A 21,802-nucleotide genomic window follows, 5' to 3' on the forward strand; every position below is an offset into this window, starting at 1 on the left:
CAAGTCAGTCCTAACAGTCCTAACATAACTAGAAATGTCTTTGATGTAAGAAACCGAATGAAATGGCCGTTGTTTAGCTATCATGTCAGGAATCAGGCATCATGTCCTGATTTTATTTGTCATTGCTGCCCTTTTTCAGCCTCTTAGCTGGAGTCAGCTAAGCATACTCATCATCATGTGTGCCAGTGAATTAGCATTTCTGAGTTTATAATGCATTGTTTCTGAGGGACCTTTGATAATTGGAACATAATGCGAGGATCATGTTCAGCTTATAAGAACAAATATCTCTGTTTTACTTTGAAAGTAAAAGAGAGAAGAAAAAAAAACCTAACATGAGTAAAAACAGTGAATACTGTTTGTGGTGTTAATCTTTATCCAAAGTTAATCACTGTGTTAATTCTGGGCCGTTTTTTCATGTTAACCTGTCTGTGTCTTACCACTAGCTAGGAATAGCAGTGAAGATCGCAGATGAGTCTGTTGCATAAGTCAGGATTTGTATTATGGCATAAATACGTAGAAGGAAAACAAACAGTAACATTTAAGCTGTTTCTAGATTTGTACCAAATTCAGACATTTGTAAATGAAATAAATAGTTATTTCCATTTTGGAAAGGGGGAAAAAAGAAAAAAAAAAAAGGACAAAGATGTGTATTTAAGTTTAAAAAGAATAAAATACCAGGTGAGGAATCTGGTCATTAAGACATACTTCAGAAATGGGAACAGTTAAGCTTTCAGAGGAATACCCACGTAAGGTAGCCTTTTGAAACGAGATTCTTTGTGTACAGTGATGTGTGCAGTGCTGATGCTGCATAGAATTAGTTTATGAAAAATAAGGCCAAGAGCAGGATAGAAAAGAGAGAACAATTCTGCATTTGTCTTTAGTGAAAACGGGTCTATTGAAAAAATAAGCAAAACTGCGTTTGAGAAGATTATTTTCATATATCATTAAGGATATTCATTGCCGGGCCTCCAATTCAGCATGGTATTTTAATAAAAGTACTTAACTTCAGTGACAGTGCTCATGCTATGAATGTCACTATGCAGTAATATATTTTGCCTAACTGAGATTTAGGATATTGAAGAGATTTAAATTGTTACAGGTGTCTTACTGATGGAAGAGTGTTTTGTTGATGAAAGGCATATTTCAGTGGATAAACGCCAGATTTTCCTGATGTTATAATTGAAAACAAAATGAAACAGCAAATTCAGAATAGAATCAGCTTGTATACATATTTATTATAGTCCATGGTAAAATATTAAGCAGATAAATTAATATGCTGTTAAAATGGGATGATATTTCAGGAAACCAACTTCTTACTCTTTGCAGGAATTGCAAAATTAACTTAAAAATTGACCTAGCTTAGAGTTCCAGATGTACGTAAGAAGAAAGGGCTCCTGGATGTTTTCTCCTGTGGAGGAATGCATGAGAAAATGTTGTGATAATAAAAATAAATAAAAATTAAAGAATCTAATTTTTCATATTAAAGATTTGAAATCCAAATTCATTTTAATGAAATATGGGGTTAGCCAACATAGGGAGATCTTGAATCCATTCCATTAGCTAGACAAAGGCCTTGCATCGTGCTGCCTTACACAGGGACACCTGTCTGGCTCAGGTTTTACTTCTGTAGTTTGGAGCAGCACCAGCAGCATACTTAGTATTGTGCTGTGTTCTTATCACTGCTGCTTCCTATGGCCTTTTTGGAGTATGCCAAGAACAGCAACGTGTTGTGATGTTCATGCCTCTCTGTAGTGGACTAGAGGTGAAAAATACTGTTTTTGATGCATGTCAGGAAACTCCGTGATGCCTCCTTTCCTCACCAGCTGACCCAAGCTCCCTTCAGGGCTCCATTCATGCACATAACTAAGTCCAGCTGTTCTGCACATTTTTGCTGAACCAGCCCTTCATCTAGGGTTCTTGGAGTGTGTTGAAGATAGTGTGTTTTAATATGATTTTGGGGGGCATTTCTTTCTCATTTATGTTAAATGATTTTGTGAATTCTATAACCTAGTGGCAGTTTGCCTGCATTTTACAGCTCTCATGGATGTGGTATGAAGTGGAATCATAACTGGATGTTATCTAGTAAATAAGAACTTCCTTTTTTTTCCCCCAGATGAGATACATAATGTGGATTAAATTTCTCTCACTGTTGCGTAAGTTAGAAATTATTTAAATTTGTTTTGGCTTCATTTAATGCTACTTTGGATGAAACTCTCTGCAGAAGGAGCAAAACAAACCTTCTGTCAGAAGCTGTTACTGCACATTTTTGCCAGCCACCAAAACTACTGTCACAGGGCAGCAAAGACCTTCCTGCCAGCACTGTGCAGTGTGATGCACGTAGGTGTGCGGATGCTTACATCCCAGTGCTGCTTCTAATGTTAAGGCTGATTAAAAAAAACTTAGAATAGCAGAGTTATGACGTGTGTATGTGAGCCATGCAATGTATGTGATGTGTACTGTTAAATCTAGAGAATGAGTGTGTTATTATTTTAATAGTTCTGTTTTCTATTAATAATTTACAAAAGTAAACAAAATAACTAGGAATGGAATAGTCCCGTTTCTCTGACTCATCCCAAGAAATCACCAAACACACTCTTGCCTTGGTTATAACTGTTACAGATCTTTAATGGCAAAGCATTAGACCTAGCAACACTTTCAGACAGTTCTTCATCTAGGATTACTGCAGCACCAGTGATGATGCTCAGTACCCTCTGTGTAAGCCATTAGTACACACAGGCAAGACTCTCAGTCAGAAGTCTCCTAAACAGTGTCATAGTAATCCTGATTTAGCATAAATCAGTGATGATCTGTTTTTACGGGGAAGGCTCGGTCAGCTACCTTGGTTTTGTTGTTTTTCACCTGAACGTGGTGGGAAACATTCTGGAAGCTGAGACTCAGTATAAAGCCGTCTGTTTTCTTCCCTCTTCCCATTAAAGGAGTGTTGCAGGTGATCATTCTCTGCCTATCCAGAATCATTATTTTTCTGTTTCTAAACCACAGGCTTGAAGTTTTGCTTCTTTATCTCTTAATTAAGTTGAAGTATTAGGTGGAATCTCTCAGTCCTCGAGACACAATAAAGATCACCAGTTTGGAATTATTTTTCTTTCAAATGCTGCTCTCTAAATCTTAAAAATTTAGCAGTAATTACGAGAAACTTCATTTCCATAAGGATTGCCTACCAAAATATTCATGCATGGGGAATTCTTCTTTTGTCTGCACACAACACTGCTTGTTAGAGCCAGAGAGAAAGCATTAGTTTTTCTGTTGCTGACTGAGCATTACAGGGGAACTGAATGTAGTATTAAATTCTCCCAATTAGAACCGAATACAATGGATTGAATGAGTAAATGCACTGAAAGGTAGCTCATGTGAGGCACCTAACAGTCAGTTGTGGGGTTCTTGCTTTTAACTGTTTCCTAGTAGAAATACGGCATTGAACTTTTTCTGTAAGCCAGAGAGGGGTGACCTGTCCCAGCGGCCCAGAGGCTCTGGAGATTGAAAATGGTTATTTTTTTCTTGCTATAAGTATTGCAAGACGTGTTTCAGCCTGGCTTGACTGCAGAATTTCTGAGGCCATCTCAAGTAGGTGGTATAAGCCAAAATTGGTAAAGCATATATTATGTTCCTTGGAAATGTTTGTCTGTATTTCTCATGAGTAGTTGAGAGAGAAACAGATTGTTCCTCTGGAAAGTGGAAATGGAAATAAATTAAAGGCTTTTGTGCGTATTATGGGAGTGCTCAGTTTGCACTTGAGAATACTGGTAATATGAGGCATTATGTGTGAATGTGGTGTCATTCATTTAATGTATTGGGTTTATGAGACATCACTTTCATACGACCAGCATACAGAGCTGCCAGGTATAGTGTTAAAATATATGAAAAGATACCCAGGCAATGAAGTAGCTATAATTGTTAGAGATGCTGTGTTGGAGCTACATCTTCTTTAAGACATAGTTTCTGAAATAATTTACTTCTAAAGCATCACCTAAGATTTAAAATGAAGGAAGAGGTTCAGGAAGTGACTGTAACATGTCAGACTTCAGAGAGTGCTGTGTATCTTCTTGGTTTATTCATCTGAACTGTAGATGTTTGCATCTGGAGGGTCATTAGTAGCTGAATGGCCATAAACTCTAAGAACTGTTATATTTCTTACATGCCTGATTCAGATGGGAAATACGTATGTTATTTTTCTGCATGTGTTTTGCAATCCTGTATGCACAAACCTTTCAATATATTATATCAATCTTTATATATTTTATCTTGGCTTTTTTCTTGATCATGCCATGATCGCCTTTTATTACGCTTTACAGCCTGCCCGCAGCCGTGACTTTAAGACAGCGGGTATTGTTTGTACTGTGCTGTAGATATGCTTAGAGCTTTACAGAAAGAGACAGGTTCAAAATTGCTTACAGCTTAAAGTAAACTTCACGTAGCAAAATAAAGTTAACAGCGAGAGATTTTGTTTGTAGACTAGCGCCATAAAGGACTGTTATGTTAATCTGTCCTGACTTTCTGCACAAAGTGCATCGATGCTTTGCTTGTATTCTCCCCTTGTTGTGGCTGTATTGAGGTCAGGAAGAGTGACAAAATGAGTGAGTAGAGTAGTTAGATGTTTAATCAAAATACTTCAATTATAGGGGGAATATAAATAAGAGGGACAGTAACTACATGTTGGTACATGTTTGTGATTATTGTGAGGTATGCATGATATTGCAGCTGCCATGGAAGGAGCAATGTGTCCCAGGGGTCTCAGTTGTTAATGTCATGTGAATTGTTGAGCAGTGCTGCAGATAAAATATCAGTACCTATCTTGCTCTGTTTTGGGCAGCTGATATTAGAACTGCTGCTATTGCTGGCAATGTAGGGAAGTTATTTTTAAGTGAGTTATGTGATTTGAGGTTCTTTTGCCCACTTTTGTGCTTATAACAATCTTAGGTAACATCAGAGCTTTTTGACAAAAGTTCTCCCTGCAGTCACTTTCACTCACAGCAATTATAGTCCTCCATTAAGCTTCTACTTTACTTCTTTCATCATTCATTGCTTCCATGTGATTCTTCATTTATTTATTTATTTCTGTAATACACCAATCTCCATTTATTATCATTGGTCATCCATAAGCCCGGGTCCTTAGATGTTGGGAGTCTTTTTGGATTTAACTGCACTAGGTTCCATTTATTTGGTATTCCTTCAAATATTGGGAAAGTGAATAATATTTAGGTCGCTGTGGAGACTTGCCTCCAGTGGGGATAACTGAATAGGTTTTCAGTGCATAATGGTATGCAAATAATATTCTTCTGACTCACATGGGAATAGACTAAATATATGCACAGGCTTTCTGTGACCTTAATAGATTTGTAGGCATCATAACACACCATGTGCGGCTGCAGTATAGCATCTGATGTACAAATATATGAACTGTGGTGGAGGGTAAAGAAAATTATGAAATAACTCTGTAAATTTAGTATGTGATGCACACACCTTATTGTATCTGGAAGTGCATGCCAGCAATATATCTGATTTACTTTGTAACATAAGCAGTAAGCATAATAATAATCAGTGCTGATAAAACAGAAACTTCTTATGCTTAGAACACACTAATTTGTTACACTGATAAAGCTTCTTCATGCGTGACATGAGGTGAGACTGAAAACATGGAGGAAAAAGATGTCTTTTTACATTTATGCTGTTCATGAGGAAAAATAACTTTTATAAATCTTCCCTTTTCAGTTTGTTTTATATTCCTGGTTCTAGAGCAGCTCAGGAAACATGCTGCTTTAAGAAAGCTTTCCTTTAGTGAAGCTTTCTGTGCAGGAGAATTCATTCTTCCTAAAACTTCATTTCACTTAAATTAACTTGTATTTCCACTGAGGATGGCTTATATTAAGCACAAAGGGAGGCTTAGCGGTTTAGACTTCCATCAAATAAACCGCATAACTAAAAAGAGGAGATGCCAAGCCTCGTACTCTTGTACTTGAAAGTATTGTGTTCCCGCTTGTGGGAACTTGAGATTAGTAAAATTATAAAGGCTTTGCATTAAAAACAGGGAGATAGAATTAATTTTTGCTTAAGCAGGGAAGTGTCAGAAGCCTATTATGGTAATTTTTCAATTTTGTCTTAACTGTTCACACATTTTAAAATAGTTGTACAATTGAGCAGAGACATAATTGATGTGTTGTGGTTTCTTTTTTATTTCTTGTTCTTGGGCCATCATAAAACATAGCTGAGGTGCACTTAGAGGCTTGGGAGAAGTAGGTGTGCTAATTAAGTAGTTGACAGTTTTCATATCATAGTGAGAAAATTTGCCTAATGGATTGAAATAGTTTTATAAGAATGGTTCCCCTATTCTTAATTACGTCCAAGTACAAATATTGATATTGGATGAAGACAGCTAAGCCACTAAAAATTTAGTGTGAACATGCAATTCCTAGCAATAGAATTTGGGCATTGTAGCGTCTGTCATGTTTGTTACTATCAAGGTAAGCAGCAGCAGTAAAGGTCTGTATCAAAACATGTTACTTCAATAGTTTGATTTGTTGCCTTTCGAAATAAGCATTGATTCTATTAAAGATGCTGAAAATATCAAAGAATGCAGAGCTATTGCACTCATATAACCTTGTGTGGTTGCTTTAGTCATTACATTTGTACTGTTTACAAGTGAAAGTTTCTCTGCTAGACAGTGTTTTTTCAGTGAATAGTAAAATTAACAGCAAGTTTTCCATTTATTTTTATTTTTTCATTCTATCTGCTATATTTCTTCTCAGCATATGCAGAACAAGAAGTAGCTGTTAGAATAAGCTCACATTGGTAAGGACAGAATATGAATGTTATCAATTTTAGCTTGACATATTTTGTAGCGCTGCCTGTGATGGTAGATACTTTGCTGAACATTTTTCCTCAGGTGATGGCACTGTTAGCTCCAAATATATTCACACATTTATCCCACTTAACCGTGTAAGCTTAGTGAGGTGTTCTTGGTGATATTTTGTGTTAAGTTAATTATAGTTTGTTTACCCTTCAGTAGCGTGCTGCGAGGAGCATGGCAGTGTAGCTCACAAGCTCTTGACAGGACTGATGAATGGCTGGAGATAGAGATATTGGCAGGCTGCTCTCTGGTGCTCTGTCTGGAATTGTTTTCCTAAATAATTCAGAGTGTTGAAATTTGATGAAATCATTTCCATTTTAAGAATGGGTGAAAGGGGTAAATAAATGGAGACTCCAGGAATGGGAGAGCTCTGATTGTGTTGTTGAGCAGATAAGACAGCATCTTTTCCTTATTGTTCTCCTGGCAGTCCTTTGTGTGTGTGTGCAGCTCAGCTTCCTGCAGGCAGACACTTTTGTCATGCTTTACCCATCACTGTGTGGCACCTGCCTGTAGCCGTTCTGCTCCTGGCACCCTTCCCTCACATGCTGACTGTTGTCTCTTGTGACCCAGTGTTTCTGGAGATACCCAACTCCAGCACAGGGACACTGTGAGCTAGCCAGGGATCTCATGTTCTTAGGAGGATTGTGTAGGAGTTCTGAAAGTCCATCTACAAACAAAGTGCTATCAGACCATTATTACTTATATGGGGCTGAGTGACAGTGTGGCAACAGTAGGGCAGTAACCACCGGTTAGTTTGTGTGGTAGGAAGCTAAAGGGGAACTGGTTTGCTATTAAATATGAAGATCTGTGGTTTCATCTTTTTAAAGGGCTTACCTTTCATCTTTTTAAAGGGCTTACCTTTCAGAACGATGCTGGTACTGCACATACCACATGTGTTTATCTGCGGGGGTACATGCTCAGCTATACTCATTCATTCTTCCAGAAAGATGGACTGTTGAGCCCCAGGTAGCATCTGACAGATGAACTGGTGTCATGCAAATGATATGGGGGAACAGGAACACTGAATATTTATGACACCATAAATCTGCCATTCTTTCTCAGTGGCAGCTGCCAACAAAAACTCTTTGCAGGAATGAATCTGTTCTCAGGGTCTCTTTGTTTTTTTTGACACATCAGGCCTGACATAAATGGCTTGCTGGTATAGGTTTCATTATGTGCAACCACTAGGTAAGTTCCTGTATTGCTTCCATGTTTTATGATTTGTTTTCAAGGTTGTACAGCAGCTACAGCAGCCAAAAGTTTTGTGTTGATATTTCAGGATAGTTCTTACCTCCTTTTGTTTTGTTTTGTTTTGTTTTCTTCTGCTCACAGGGAGAATATACACAACATAAACTTGGGTGAGAATACTTGTCTGTCACAGGAGTGCAAAAATACTGCAAACAACAGTTGCTTTTAGAAGTAGGGTGGTGGTGGGGAACAGATCTATTGGCAGCTGTGGTACACTCATTTCTCACTGAAAATGAAAATGTGTGGCAGTAGAAACACAGCTATGTTTGATCTTGCTGATATAAATGTGTGGACACTGTTTGCCTCGGTGCTTCTTCCCCTTGTCCATTTTTTTTCTCATGCCTGTACTCTTAAGTATAATGCAGTTCTGAGTTGTGCAAGCCACAGCTAGAAAAGCCTGCGTGGGTATATTGTCACAAAGAGCTCAGGGCAAAGGAGAACTTTCAAAATTAGAGTTGCAGAGATCACAGAGACATTTAAAAAACGAGCAGTGAAAAGTACACTAATAGAGAATATTGATTTGGATTCCAGTTTCTTTAAATGTAGCTGTTAAGGTGTTTGATTAGATTTTGTATTCAATATGACATATTGAGTGTAAGATCTAATGTTGTCTAACATCTGTTGTTAATATTGCCTGCCACCTGGAAATGAATGAAGTTACTCATGGGATATCCAGGAAAAAACGCGTGGTTAGAACCATCACTACTACTTTGAAAGGAGTAGTTCAATAATTTATGAACATCGTGGTTTCTCCATATAAACATCATTTGAATGTGAGTGATCAAAATTCTGCTTCATAATGAAAGTTTTGAGGCATGCAATTAATTTTATGAGATTAAGGAGAAAAAAAAACCAACCTGCTTCAGAGCCCATTGATTTACAGGTACTTAGAAGGGCTCACCTTGAGGCAGTGACACCATGGGAAATCCAAGTGGAGCTCCCTGGCAGGAGGCAGCGGTGCCCGGTGTGCATCTCCCAGATGGGGACAGGATGAGGCCTCTTCTCTGCAGAGCTGGGTTGTTGGTTCTGGTTCTGCTGCCACTGGCTTTGAGTTGCTGTAGCAACAACATCTGTCCTGTAGATAAAGCTTCCCTAGGGGAAAGTGAGCAGTGTATGCTGCTCCAAAAATAGTTGTGAGAGTGGGTTGTCACGCTTTACACCTTTCTAGCAAATATAAATAGAAGAAAACTTTGCTCTGCAGACCCTTTTCACAACCTTTGTTCTTTTGCAACAGACTTTTCTGTCAGCTTAACCCAACATTTGGGTTGCAGCAGGTGAGTCACTTTTACAGTTGATTGTTTTTGGACATCCTGGCCATGGAGCTGCAGCCAGTTAGTGCACAATCCTGTTTTCTCACCTCCAGTCAAGAAGGTTTATTATCATGTGCTGAATGCCTTTAGTCTTGTTTTTGCTAATGATCTTCTTCTTGTTTAAATTAATTACAAATATTTTTGAGAAGGATGCTGCTTGAAGTAATGGTGGCCAACTTTTAATACCAAGTCTGTTTAATTACTCTGCTCATCTTCTATTTTTGCATGCTTCAGTTGGCATGAAGCTCTGTGTTTGCAAATCTATTTCGTGTATCTGATGTGGATTTAAGTGCTCTTTTATGAAAATTATGATCATTACTTCCTAGAAGTATATGAATGAATATGAATTTAAATACAGTTTGCTCAGTAGGCCTTAAATAGATGTGATTTAAAATATATGTACATATTTATAGTTTTTCTTCACCCTTCAGTGTATGCATGCTTCTAAGTATCACAGTGACACTTGTAACTGAGCAGGAAAGAGCTCAGCCCTCTTACCTCAGCAGAGTTAAGAGTTCTGCAGTGCTAGTCTACCAGAGATAGATGTGAATTGTTACAGCTGCCGGTACAGAGCTGTGTTTGCTGGCTTTGGTTGTATCAAATCACACATCTTGGTTCGGAAGGCCCTGTAGCACAATCCCTGTTTGCCAGGCATCGGTCATATGAGCGCTGGCTTGTTTGGAATTGAACTGCTCTGGGTCTCAGGTGCTGGGAAGGTTCCCTGTGATTAGAAGAAGCCTATTATGTATTGTGTCAGAGGTTGGAAGATTAATGAATAACCGCTAAACCACTGAAAGCACTTTAAAGCGCTATATAATGCTGAGAGATAACACTGAAAGTAGAAAACAGTAAGTGAGCAGCCATTTTTGAAGCAGAGGATCATTTCTAATGAGCCCTACAGATTACATATTCTAGAAGGAAATGAAAAACTAAAGCTATTATAACAGTATTTGTTTTGTGGTGATTGTAGAATTTTCAAAGTACACATTTAAAATGCAGATGTTGGTAATGACATTAATTTACTTTTAGCTGCTGTTTTTTTTCCCCTCATATGTTCCACGAGTTTTTGTTGATGAATGAACTTTCTTCACCATTTTATTAACATTGGAGACATCGGTAATCATGGCACTGTGGTTAATAAATACAAACCAGGAGATTAGACAAAAGTGCTTTAAATTATTTTGCAGATTAACAGGAGCTGCTTGTTCTCTTATGACTTTAATCTTGCTGTGGGCACAAAAGAGGATTAAACTATTACCAGATGACTGAAATTATTTGATTTCCCCCACCCCACTGTGGGAACCACAAATCAAAATGATAACCAACAAATTAGAAGTGCATACTTCACTAAAAGCTCTGACTGTGTGTTTTATGCTGTGATTTAATTGTGATTGAGTACAAATTTGTTCTGAAATTAAACTTTGTCGTGTGTTTTCTTACAAGAATTGCAATGATTATGTGGTCTGAAATTGGATTGGATTGGAAAGCCTTGGATTTCAAAGACCTCCTTTTCTTCAGATTTCAGTAATGGTCATTAACACAGGCCATAACATAAAATTAGGCATCTTGATTTTAGTATTGTAATATGAAAGCAATAGAAATATTCATTCAAATGGAGAATGACTTTTAAATCTAAAATATGTGACATTTACCCCAATGACCTGTTAACGGTGCAGGACACTGCACTGGCAAACAGCACATGTGATTTACTTCCTGCTGCTGCTTGCCAACCCCTAATGCTGGTAGAGGTGGAGAAATCCACAGAGGGGTACGCACAGGGCTTCCTCTACAGCTGCAGCTCCTGCCAGAAAGCCCCAGGATCCAAGGTGGAGTTTTCTATCACCTGTTCTGTAGTAAATAGACCAAAACTGGGCTTAGGGCACTTTGAAACTCCAAAGTTTCTCTCTTGAAGCCCCGTTCAGAACAAGGTGTTGGCATAGACAGAAGCGTTGGCCTGTCCTTTTCTTGTTTGGGAATGACTCCGTTTCTAGTTGTAATACTGCTATGTTTATACCGTGAGCATTGCTTTACTGCTGCCATCCAAATGTGGGTTCTGAGTTTAACTTTTCTATGCCAGTATTTTATTTGGGACGCTGATACAGAGTTGAGTTCTGCTGGAAGTGGACTATAGGATTGAATTATAATGGTATTTATCAAAGTGTTTTCCGTGTGATGTTGTAAATCTTATTTGTGTTCTGATCTAACATTATAAATTTAAACCATTCTTAATGTAATTACTACTTCAGCTTTAGTACTTTCTTATTTCTTAAATAAAACTCATTTTAATTGCAATAGCAAGTACTGTATGTTTTACAAAACACTTTCAATGAAAATCTTGGATACTTTCCATTATGGTCCCTGTAGACCCATCCAGTTTGAAAATACACTGTTTTATCCTCTCCTTAATTACAGCACTTGGAGCAACTTTCTGTTAACTGTTTCTTAAGTTCCCGGAATAATGAGTCTACCAGAACTAAAGAGAGTGCGGCAGAAAACTGTTCACAGGAGGAAGCTTGCTGTTGCTTAGCTACCTATCTTCTTAATTTGGAATCTCCAGCAATTCAATAACGACTAGCCCTTAAGCTGCTGAATGTATTTGTGACGCATTGTGCCATTTCTGTGTGCATTTCACCTGTGTGTTACAGCTATTATTGCAGGGAGGAAAGGGGCGTTTATCATGGGGTTGTATTGTAGAAGAAATCACAAAACCTAAATATGAGCAGTCCTTAGTAAAGTTCCTATGTGGGCACTGCTACACTGAAATGCAGAGCAATCTGAATCAGTGCTGCTCGAGATCAGCCCCAAATAAGGGAAAGTTAGGCAGAATTTTGGAGTTGTGAAACCTGCAGTCTTTTAGTAACATACATTCTCACATCAATTTAGGCATAGAAAAGGTACATAATTAATTGCAAATTAAAATACTGCAACACTTAATGGTTTTTTTGTCCATTTAGCATTTTATTACGAGTGAGAAAATGCCTGGCTTTCAAAAATTACCGTTCAGAGAAATTTGCTAGAATAAGATGCTGAATTAGTCCACGTTCTTATGTTAAATATTGATTTATTATTGTAATTTAAGACTTTAGAAGAAACTTCATGTTCACTTATGCTTTCTAATCAATACAAAGTGACAGTTTATCTAGGGATTGCTTTTGGCCGCAGTACTGGTATTCCTCCAACTCTTGCAGGTATGCTTTAATGGCTTAGATATGGATCTGTGTAACCTCTTTTCAGATATTCATAAGGTTTTGATGTCTGCAAGTCGCTAATGGAAAATACTGGCATATTTCAATATAATTTTGTGCTCAATTAACCTCACTATTGACTTACAGATGTACAACAGAGTTGCATTTCTTTGCCCTTTTATTGTGGTTAAGTATTTACGTGCAGATCCCAGTCTTCATCTGTAAAAACTTTTTTGTTCTGATAATTTATTTCCAAGATGACCAAGCTCTTGTACAGCTTCAGATGCTTCCTGGGGCACTTTCATGTTTTAAACAGTAATGTATCCTTCATGATTTAACACCGCATCACATGGCTTTAAGCTGATTATTGCTATGCCCTTGATGTCCCAGTGTAGAGACATGACTGTACTAGCCTTTGTTTCCTTGTGGAATTTCCTGGAGCAGCCTTCACCATGGTGTGACAGAATGTGAAACCATACCCATAGATCACCTTATAAATATTTATTCATATAAATTCTTTAAAGAAATTAAATTACGTGATCTATACAAAATAGGAGAGAGAGGCTTTTAGTGTCACTGACTGCAAATTGAAGTCATTTGTCTAGAAGGGTCAGGTGCCACTTTCTGGTAAGGAATTTGTCTGAGATCCAAGAAGGGGAAGATTGATAGTACAAAGAGATTGATGAAACAGGCACTGCAATATGCATATGAAGTTATGGGTTAATTAGGAGGATTTAAACAAGAAAGTTCCTCTGTGTGGAGAAGTGTCATGTGCTGTTACCGTCAGAAGTTGAGGTGTGCTGGCAGCCTGTTTGAACGTTCAGAGTTGATTTCCTGAGATCTCTGTGTGGAGATGCGTGGCTGTGAATAGCAGTGAGGTGGCAAAGTGGCAGTGACGCACCCGTTGAAGCTGATGAGTGCTTCTTAGTAAGCAGTATATGTTGTCTTTGCTTATAACTTTGGGTTTCTTGTTACAAAATTAATTACAATGCCTGTTGTATGATGCTGGTTTCAGAGGAATTGAAATTGTGAATATTTCTGAGTGTCAGCTCCTTCAGGTGCCTGAGGAGACAAGGCCACTTGTGACCCTTGCTAAGTGCAAGCACAGTACTTAAGCCAAAATCTTAATGTTATATCTATGGGGCGTAGCAGATGGAAGCTGAGCAATCCACAATCATTGTTTTCTTCTGGGTAGAAGAGATGTTTTGAAAGAACAGACGCTGCAAAGTGCTCTTTATTGCCTCCAAGTTCACCAGCCACCTGGTATGTTTACTGGAGAACGACAAGGCAAGCTCCTGTAAGCAAATTTGTGCAGAAATGGAGGCAGTACCATCTCTTCACTTAGAGGATTTTAAATTTGACTTAAATGTGATGAAACCAAAATATGCTGAGTGCCCCTTGTGCCTCTTTCTGTTTAAGGACAGAATAGTGCAAATCGTTCAGCAAGGCAGAATAAAATAACTCAGCATGCACTTCAGTGTTTATTATTGTAAGAGTAAATCATCTCTGTCTGCATAGAAGATGTGTAAAGCGTAGCTGCTGAGGGTAAGAGTTGACAGAGGCATGAGGGACTGAATTATACCTCTGAATTCCGTAATTCTGATACTTTTGTCACGACATTCTTGACTAAAATTTTGCATTCATATGGATTCATCTTAGAGAGACAGATGTGGGGACATGCAGCAGCTCTTATCTTCCACAATCCATTTTTCATAGTATGTGGAATATCTGAAATTTTTGTAAATATGAGAAGAGGAGGAAGGAGACAGACGAGTTTTATCTTGCCTTACTGTAAAGTGTGTGATAGAAGAAAGAAAAAAGCATTGCAGTGTAATGCTTTTTACCAAAGATGAAAAAATTGTTGAAGGGACAGGTATTTGAATTGCAGAATATATTTCTCCATTAGGGAAAAGCAGTTAGACTCAATGAGGCCTCTGGGAAATGTGACTGACATTAGAAACAATCCTATTTTGTGTTATGATACTCCTTTAATAATGAATCCGAGCTTTTTATGTGTTTAGATATGTTTATTTAAATAACTGTGTACAGAAGGAGCAGTAGAAAACATTCAAGGTAATGGAAAAACAACACCTCTTCTCTCACAATTTCAGTTCCTGGAACTGTTTTTCATACTTGCAACATTCTTCTCTTATATTAACATGAGACCAGATAGGAGAAATTCTGTCCAAACAAATGAGTTTGGACATGTCCTGCCACACTGTTACCATCAATATCACCATCAAAGTGGTGTCTCGGGTGCAGTTCTGGTGGCTTTCTGTGGTGCTTTGCCTCCCTTCCTGAGCATCAGCTCATTTCCCATCAGCATTTACACCACGTCAAGAAGATGCTTCTTCATGAAGAAATACAGCCTGTGTTTTTCTCTGCAGCCAGGATTTTATTTTTTTTTCACTTGATGGAGCCCAGTGCCTGTTTCATATGAAGATGTAACCACTAATTGTTTGGTTTTCTCTCTTTCTGTTTGTTTGTTTGTTTCAGAAACCAAAACCAAAGGACTGGCATCCTCCTGGAGGGTTTATTCTAGGACTCTGGGCATTGATTATCATGGTTTTCTTCAAGACATATGGAATCAAACACATGAAGCATATCTTCTAAGTTTGAGCAAGCAAGATTATTGCATTGACTGCTACCTTGGATTCACTGGATTTCTCTTTATGTATATTATGGTTGTAGTGAAAAACAGAGTTAACATCTCACTTCCAAGTGTTCTTTTGACATCGTGTCTTCTGCCTTCTTTTTCTGAAGTCTAACACATGGTTATAATATTAGACAAATCTTTTTTTTTTTTTTTTTTTTTTTTTTTTTTTCTCGTTTTAAGCAAATGTTTTATGCTTTCTATGCTTTCTATTTGACCATCTTCTCTTTCTGGTTGTATTTAAAAAAGAAGGGTGAACCTCGACATCCTTGCAGACTTTCTGAGGTAGTAATCTAGAAAAATATGTATTTTTTCCGGCTCTGTTAAATACAGCCCTTAGTCCAGTCCTTTCACCCTGGACAAGTTTGGATTTAGGATTCTGAGTTGGTGGAAGGGAAGCAAAAATACAATGACCTCACTGAATCTGCTTAAAAGAAATGCCAAAAAGAGTGAAACTATGAGCACGGGGTGACCGCCAAGAGCATGTCGTAGCTGTCATCTTTTTACTCCATGTGATCTGGATTTGGATGTATTCAGGGTTTTCAGTGCACTGGATTTTTGCATAAAGCAAAACTGACTCTTGGATCAGGATGAAAAATGCTATAAGTGGTACTTCGTATTCAGTCATTTCTGAGCATGTGGAAGATGAGAAATATAATTTAGTTTTTTGTAAATTCTGTTTGGGCATATTGATTTGTTCTTCCTGGACATGTAATGATGAACGCATGCTAACTGTGTTTTGGCTGTGTAATGCACAGATACTAATAAAGAGAAGAACAAATTTCTGCATGTATAAAAACAGTAAGTGCCAACTAGGTGATGCTCTCGCGGTATGCTTTTGGAATCTGTTCTCTCTCCTTATTGTAATAAAGCTGATGCATACGTGGTCTATGTTACTAGGAGTTATCTGTAAACTATCAAAGCTAGTAATGTTGTCTTAGAATAGGGTGTTGAGCATTGTTCTATTACACAGAAGATACAAATCTGAGTGCTTACACTTTTTTATTGTTTTCCACTTTCAGACTAGCTGTGGCATCGTAACCTCAGGTAACAGCAGGCTTGTCAGAGACCTGTGTGTATGCAGTGACTGGCAAGGATACAGAGAAGGCAGTCACTGAGGCTTTCAGCTGTTGCTTGGGACAGATTCCAGAGAACAATAAACAACAGAAGTGTAGCTGATCTCCTGAATCTAAAAACCCTTTATCTCCCTGTATCTTCTGGGCTTGGAGAGGATAAAAGTACCAAAGGAGCCATTATCAGGAGGTAAATACTTGCCTGCCGCACCTTGATTTCACTATAAAGTTGAGTTACCTAGAACCCCGTGGTATTTTTTGCTGAACAACAGGACTTGCTTTCAGCATTTGCTGAGCTCCAAGAGCAACAAGCAAGCTGTATGGAAAACACCAGCGCCCTTATAATTTTATGAACTGTTCTTCTGTGGAAAATATTGGTGATTTCTTCCCAGTTTGCCACTGAGAAATTTTTATATAACTGAAGCAACTTAATCTGAGAGATGAAAGCTTTGTTCGCTTCTCCTTCAGAGAAGGAGGAGGTGAGAAGCTCTGTGAAGCCTGAGGAATGGATCTCTTTGTGACTTACTGGCTTGGTGGGGATTTTTGGGGTAGGGTCTTTGATAAGCAGTAGGATCGTGTGCAAAACACACTGCCAGTGTGACTTGTCTTGAAATGCAAAAAGTGGTGTATTCTCATGCATCAACCTACTGAGATCTGTTGTAGACTGCTACAGAAATGCAGAGACATAGAAACGTGTAGATACTGTAGAAAAAGGAATCCTGCAGAATTTGTTCTTAGAGGATTTGCTTGCATTCCATTTTTTAATCCAGCCTTTGATCCTCTTTGTCTATTGTAATGAATATTTTTAATCAAATATTTATTTTATGGGCCGGCTTTGTCACATATTAAAAAATGGCTAAAGTGAAACTGATAGAGCTTTCTGCCTTACTTCAGTTTGAATTAGAGTTGCTGGGAGCTCTCAGCCCCTACTGAATTCTTTTTCTGCCATCTTTTGCAGGAAATGTTGGTTAGGAACATCAGCAGAGCTCAGCAAGTAGCAGAAGATACCATAGGTTCTGTCTTTTTAAAACTTATCTGCTTAGAGAAAAGGAGGCAATTAGGCAGGTTATTAAAATGCAATTTAGAAATAGAAGCACTCGGTAAATGTGCCCGTGAAGGTGATTAAACTGAAGTGAGAACAACAATTATACTAAAATGCGGCAAACTACACTGTGGGCTTTTCTAATGTTATTATAAGCACAGAGTGAGGGGTTGAAATACATGTTTCTCAGAGTCACCACAAAGTTGCCTGTTCTACATGTATGACACATTATTTTTTATCCAATATGTTTTATTCCTTGAGTTGTTTTAGCCTGAAAACCACTCTAGAAATATTTCCTTATTGTCTGTGAATGTGTTTGTGCAATTATAGATTTATTTCCTTTAAGTTAGTAATCTTTTTCACTGGCAGCCCTTCAAACTCACTTGGGATCTGGACTCCAGGAACAAATGAGGACATTCTTATACACCATTTGTGTTTTACAGGCCAGAAAATATGTTTTTGCATTGCAGATGTTTTCTGCGTTGTGCACAGATGATCTTTGTAATGGAATCGAGAAAGTAGGCAAGTTGACAGCTCCTTTATGTTTCCTTGCATAGAAACTTACAGAGCAGAATTAATTTTGGTATTTTGAGAGTCTGTATAGATAGGGCTGTGAACCAAACACATTCATGCTTGCAATATTTTGTATGTGTATGCCTGCATCTTTTGTTGTGTAACCGGACAGCTCTGTCTGCAGTGGGTTTTCTAGATGTTTACAACAGTGGTAGCTGATAAAAATAATGGTTTCGTTTCAGTGTTTCAGCTCTCTTTCAGAATCATGTATTGATGAAACTGTATTCAACTGAAGAAAGGGTAAGTTAACTAGTTTTATACTCGTATGTGCATTCTCTTATGCCTCTGCACTTCCTTTCATTTCTAAACTGTTCTTAAAGTATTATATGCATTTGAGAGCAGTTTTGTATGACCATGTCCAAACGTTTACATAAATGCACAATTTAAACCATGCTTCTGTGATAGACTGAAAAGTGAGATTCCCTCACAGATCAGTGGAGAAGGAAACCTGAGAAGTGACGACACAGTTGGCTTTGCATTTGTCTCAGCCAGCCGAACGCTTTTGTTTTTAATCTGAATATCACCAAGAAATGCTGTCATCCCAGCATAAACAAAGGTAACAGTCATCAGAAGTATTTTTAGAGTAGCATAGTGTAGAGTATCGCTCTTCTAGACAGTGGCCTGTCCCTCCACCTTCACTAAAAAATGGTTTCCATTATTGATTATAGGAAAGCAAATGAGTGTCTGCAAATTGAATCCATTTCTCTCCATTCCTCAGTCAGGGATTTCCATTCTCTGGTACCACATCCTGGAAACGTGAACTGGAAGCAAATGAATCTCCTGGCCTAATGCCCTTCAGATGGGTGTTGGTATGTGCTAAATCAGGGCTGAGTTGTACATAGTAATAATCCAGTTGTGTGAGAAAAAGCAAGGACCAGACTCAACTGTGCATATGTCATGAGTTGAGAGGACCTGCATGGTGACAGGGAGGTGCTGTATATAGGAAAATCTGGGGACAAAGCTCGGGAGCATGAGAAAACTCAGTCTAGCTGTGATAGGTCTTGCAGCGCTGTCTGTCAGAGAGCTCTTTGTGACTTGGCAAAATTATGCTTTCCGGACGAATTCACCTCTGGACCGAAGACAAGCATAAAATATCTCACCCAAGAGACTAATAGAACCGTAAAGTTATGAACTACAGAAAATAGTGTACATAATGAAGGTGTCTCGTCAACCGTAACTTCAGCACTTCTTTACGATAATGAGCATAATAGAGTTTTTGTATTTTAAAAAATAAAAAGGAGAAATGTTTCTTTTGGAAGACACCTTCTGCTGTGCGTAGCTTACTGTTATCTCTGCCTTATCTCTTTCCATTAACTGCTAAAAATAACGTGCTGTAGGGAAGCGGGTCTTGAAAGTGTTGAGGTTTTATGATGAAAACTTGAATATGCTGTGTAATGTGCTCTGAAATCAGCATTTCATAGCACTGATTTCACTTGCAAGTTATTTAAAATAAGTCACTTTTTCTCCTTAATGAGGATTTCTGCCTTATTTGATGATTAAATTGATAGCGTTTAAGGTTTCGGTTCAAAGTTTATGAACACATACAGCTCTTAATGTTTGGTTCTGCCGTGTTTCCCTCTTGATGCAAGTTTCAGATCTTTTTTGTTGTTTGTTTTGTATGTACAGACAGCGCACTGAAGCCGTCAGTACACGCATGTCATTTTTGCTGCTCTGGCCAACAGGCTTACTAGAGGCGTGGATTGTATCAACACAAGTTATTTTGGTAGCATTGTTTGCAGGAGTCCCTTCAACAAAATAAGCTCTACCAGAAACAGGCTGTCTCTGCAGAGTAAGAGCAATGCTGGCAGAGCTCTAGCGTAGATGCTCTTTCTTTTAGTAAGATTCTTTTGACGCTGCTCACTGATTCATTTCTTTGGTGACACGGCTCTGTTTAGACTGAGCTGCTGGGATGTATTTTGTTGGGGAGGTTCATGGCATGTCAGGCTTGTTCCTACATCAAGTCAACTAATTTGATCTAGGAAATGTATTTCTTTTTTTGCCTGCAAAATGACATGCTGGAATAATGCTGTCATGTATTACATGCTTATTTGGTCCACTGGTTTTGCATGTAGTGGGCATTTGAAGTTTAGACCCTGTGCTTTCTGAAGGTGAACTTCAGTTCTAATATAATGATACGTATTTCCTTTGTCAAATGCTTTGATATTTACCAATGAAGAACACCACTGAGTATTAGCTGTTGCTGTTTGCTTTTTGTTAGTTGCTAGTTTTGTGCTGGTTTGCCTGTCCAAGTTAGGGTTGTTGTTTAAGATATTGTGGCTCAAGTTGTGATGATTTTAGGTTCCCCTGGTCTTTATAATGCAAAAGGAGCAATGAGCAGAATCATCCTTATGTTGTGACAGTGCACATTAGTATTTTGTACAGCTCTTCTGCACAGCCTCCTTCACACTTGTTCCAATCGTCTGTGCTTGCTTTTATTGCTTATTTCTCTGAAGCTGCTGCTTGCCAGCAACAGGATTTGCAACAGAGTGACCAGGGGAAGCCTTTTAGTGTTTCACATAGTCCTTGTCTAGAGATGTATAGTTGTATTTAAAGAAAAAAAGCTGCAGTGGGAAATGTTCCAGTTTTGTCCTACACAAATTAACAACACGTTGAATACTGGTAACATCTTCTGGTTTTGGCACTGTGTACAGCTTGATTAGAGCAGAGGAGGAATGAGGGGAACATATCTAACATACTATGATACTATGATATCCTCATGGAAACCTAACCAAAGCTCTTCCCTTCGACTCACATCATGACTTGGATCATGCAGAGTGTTTGGATTATAACTAACAGGCTCTAGCTTGATCTGATGGCCAAAGTGAAGTCAGCAAATTCCTAACACCTTCTATCCTGCTAAATATGCATTATTCCCTTTATCTTCTCTATGCTTTAGGAAGTATTTTGTTTCCTAAAAGCTATTGTTGTTATCTCAGTGGTTGTCTGTCTTGGTTGCATAAAGAAGCTGACAGACTTAAATATCACTGTGCATCTCCTAAAGGAGATAAATCTGCTCTGAGAAATGAGAAATGATTAAGATAACTTTCCTTGAGCGTTCAGCAGGGTCCAGTCTTGCTCTCTGTCCGAGCTAGATGCTTTGCATTCAGTAAAATGAAAATGCAGTTACTGTTGGATGTTATGGCTGCCTGGCACGTGCCACTGCTTTGTGTTGGCACAGTGTGAGCATGGCAAGACTGTAACTGGGCTTTAGCATACAAGTTAATGTTCATCCTGTACAGAAATGTCTACTGTCTTTTTTTTTAATAGATGAGTGTAGCCCCTTGTATGCTGTGTCTAGGAGTGACCTACAATAGACGTCAAGGGAGCAGTTCAGAGAAGCATTTAAAATGTACTGTGGCTTTTTCCTATGGAATCCTGCTTGTAACCTTACCCTGATGTGAGCTCTGAGGATGTGTTCTCTTGTTTCCTGTGTTCAGATGGGCTTCTTGGGTGAAGGTCTCTGTTGTGCTGTACTACTGCAAGTTTCTTTGCAAGCCTTTGAAGAGCAGCCTTGCAAAACCAGTTGTGGAGCTCCACATGGACTCATCACCTGGTTCTTGTCTACTTGCTTCAGAAAACTTGACACTCTTTGACACCCATTAAGGCTCTGAATGGAAGGTTGTCTTATTTTGTAGCATGGTTTTGTTAGCTGGGCATCCGGCAACTCTGACAAAATAACAATGATAAGTTTTTTTCCCCCATTCTTAGTTTCTCAATCAATGGATCTCAATTCCAGCTGTGCACGGTATGGTGTAACAACCATGGCTCTTCAAGATGAAAAAACAGCTGCTCAGATGAAAGCCAGCATAAAAAGCTGTGGTGTGCTGGAAGTTCAGAGGTAAAGTAACACAGATCT

The 21,802-nt window shown here is 38.4% G+C and overlaps 1 protein-coding gene across 1 annotated transcript in view; it reads left to right on the forward strand.

Annotated features, from left to right (window-relative positions):
- PIGK (phosphatidylinositol glycan anchor biosynthesis class K) overlaps positions 1-16,153 on the forward strand; it is a 59,514-nt gene extending 43,361 nt beyond the window's left edge. The window contains exon 11 of the mRNA XM_072343656.1: positions 15,102-16,153. Within this exon, the coding sequence (XP_072199757.1) occupies positions 15,102-15,218 (117 nt within the window). The 3' untranslated portion in view covers positions 15,219-16,153. The remainder of the gene's footprint in view (positions 1-15,101) is intronic.
- The last annotated feature ends 5,649 nt before the right edge of the window (positions 16,154-21,802 follow it).

This window comes from Excalfactoria chinensis, chromosome 8, assembly GCF_039878825.1.
Source record: "Excalfactoria chinensis isolate bCotChi1 chromosome 8, bCotChi1.hap2, whole genome shotgun sequence".
NCBI classification, from domain to species: domain Eukaryota; kingdom Metazoa; phylum Chordata; class Aves; order Galliformes; family Phasianidae; genus Excalfactoria; species Excalfactoria chinensis.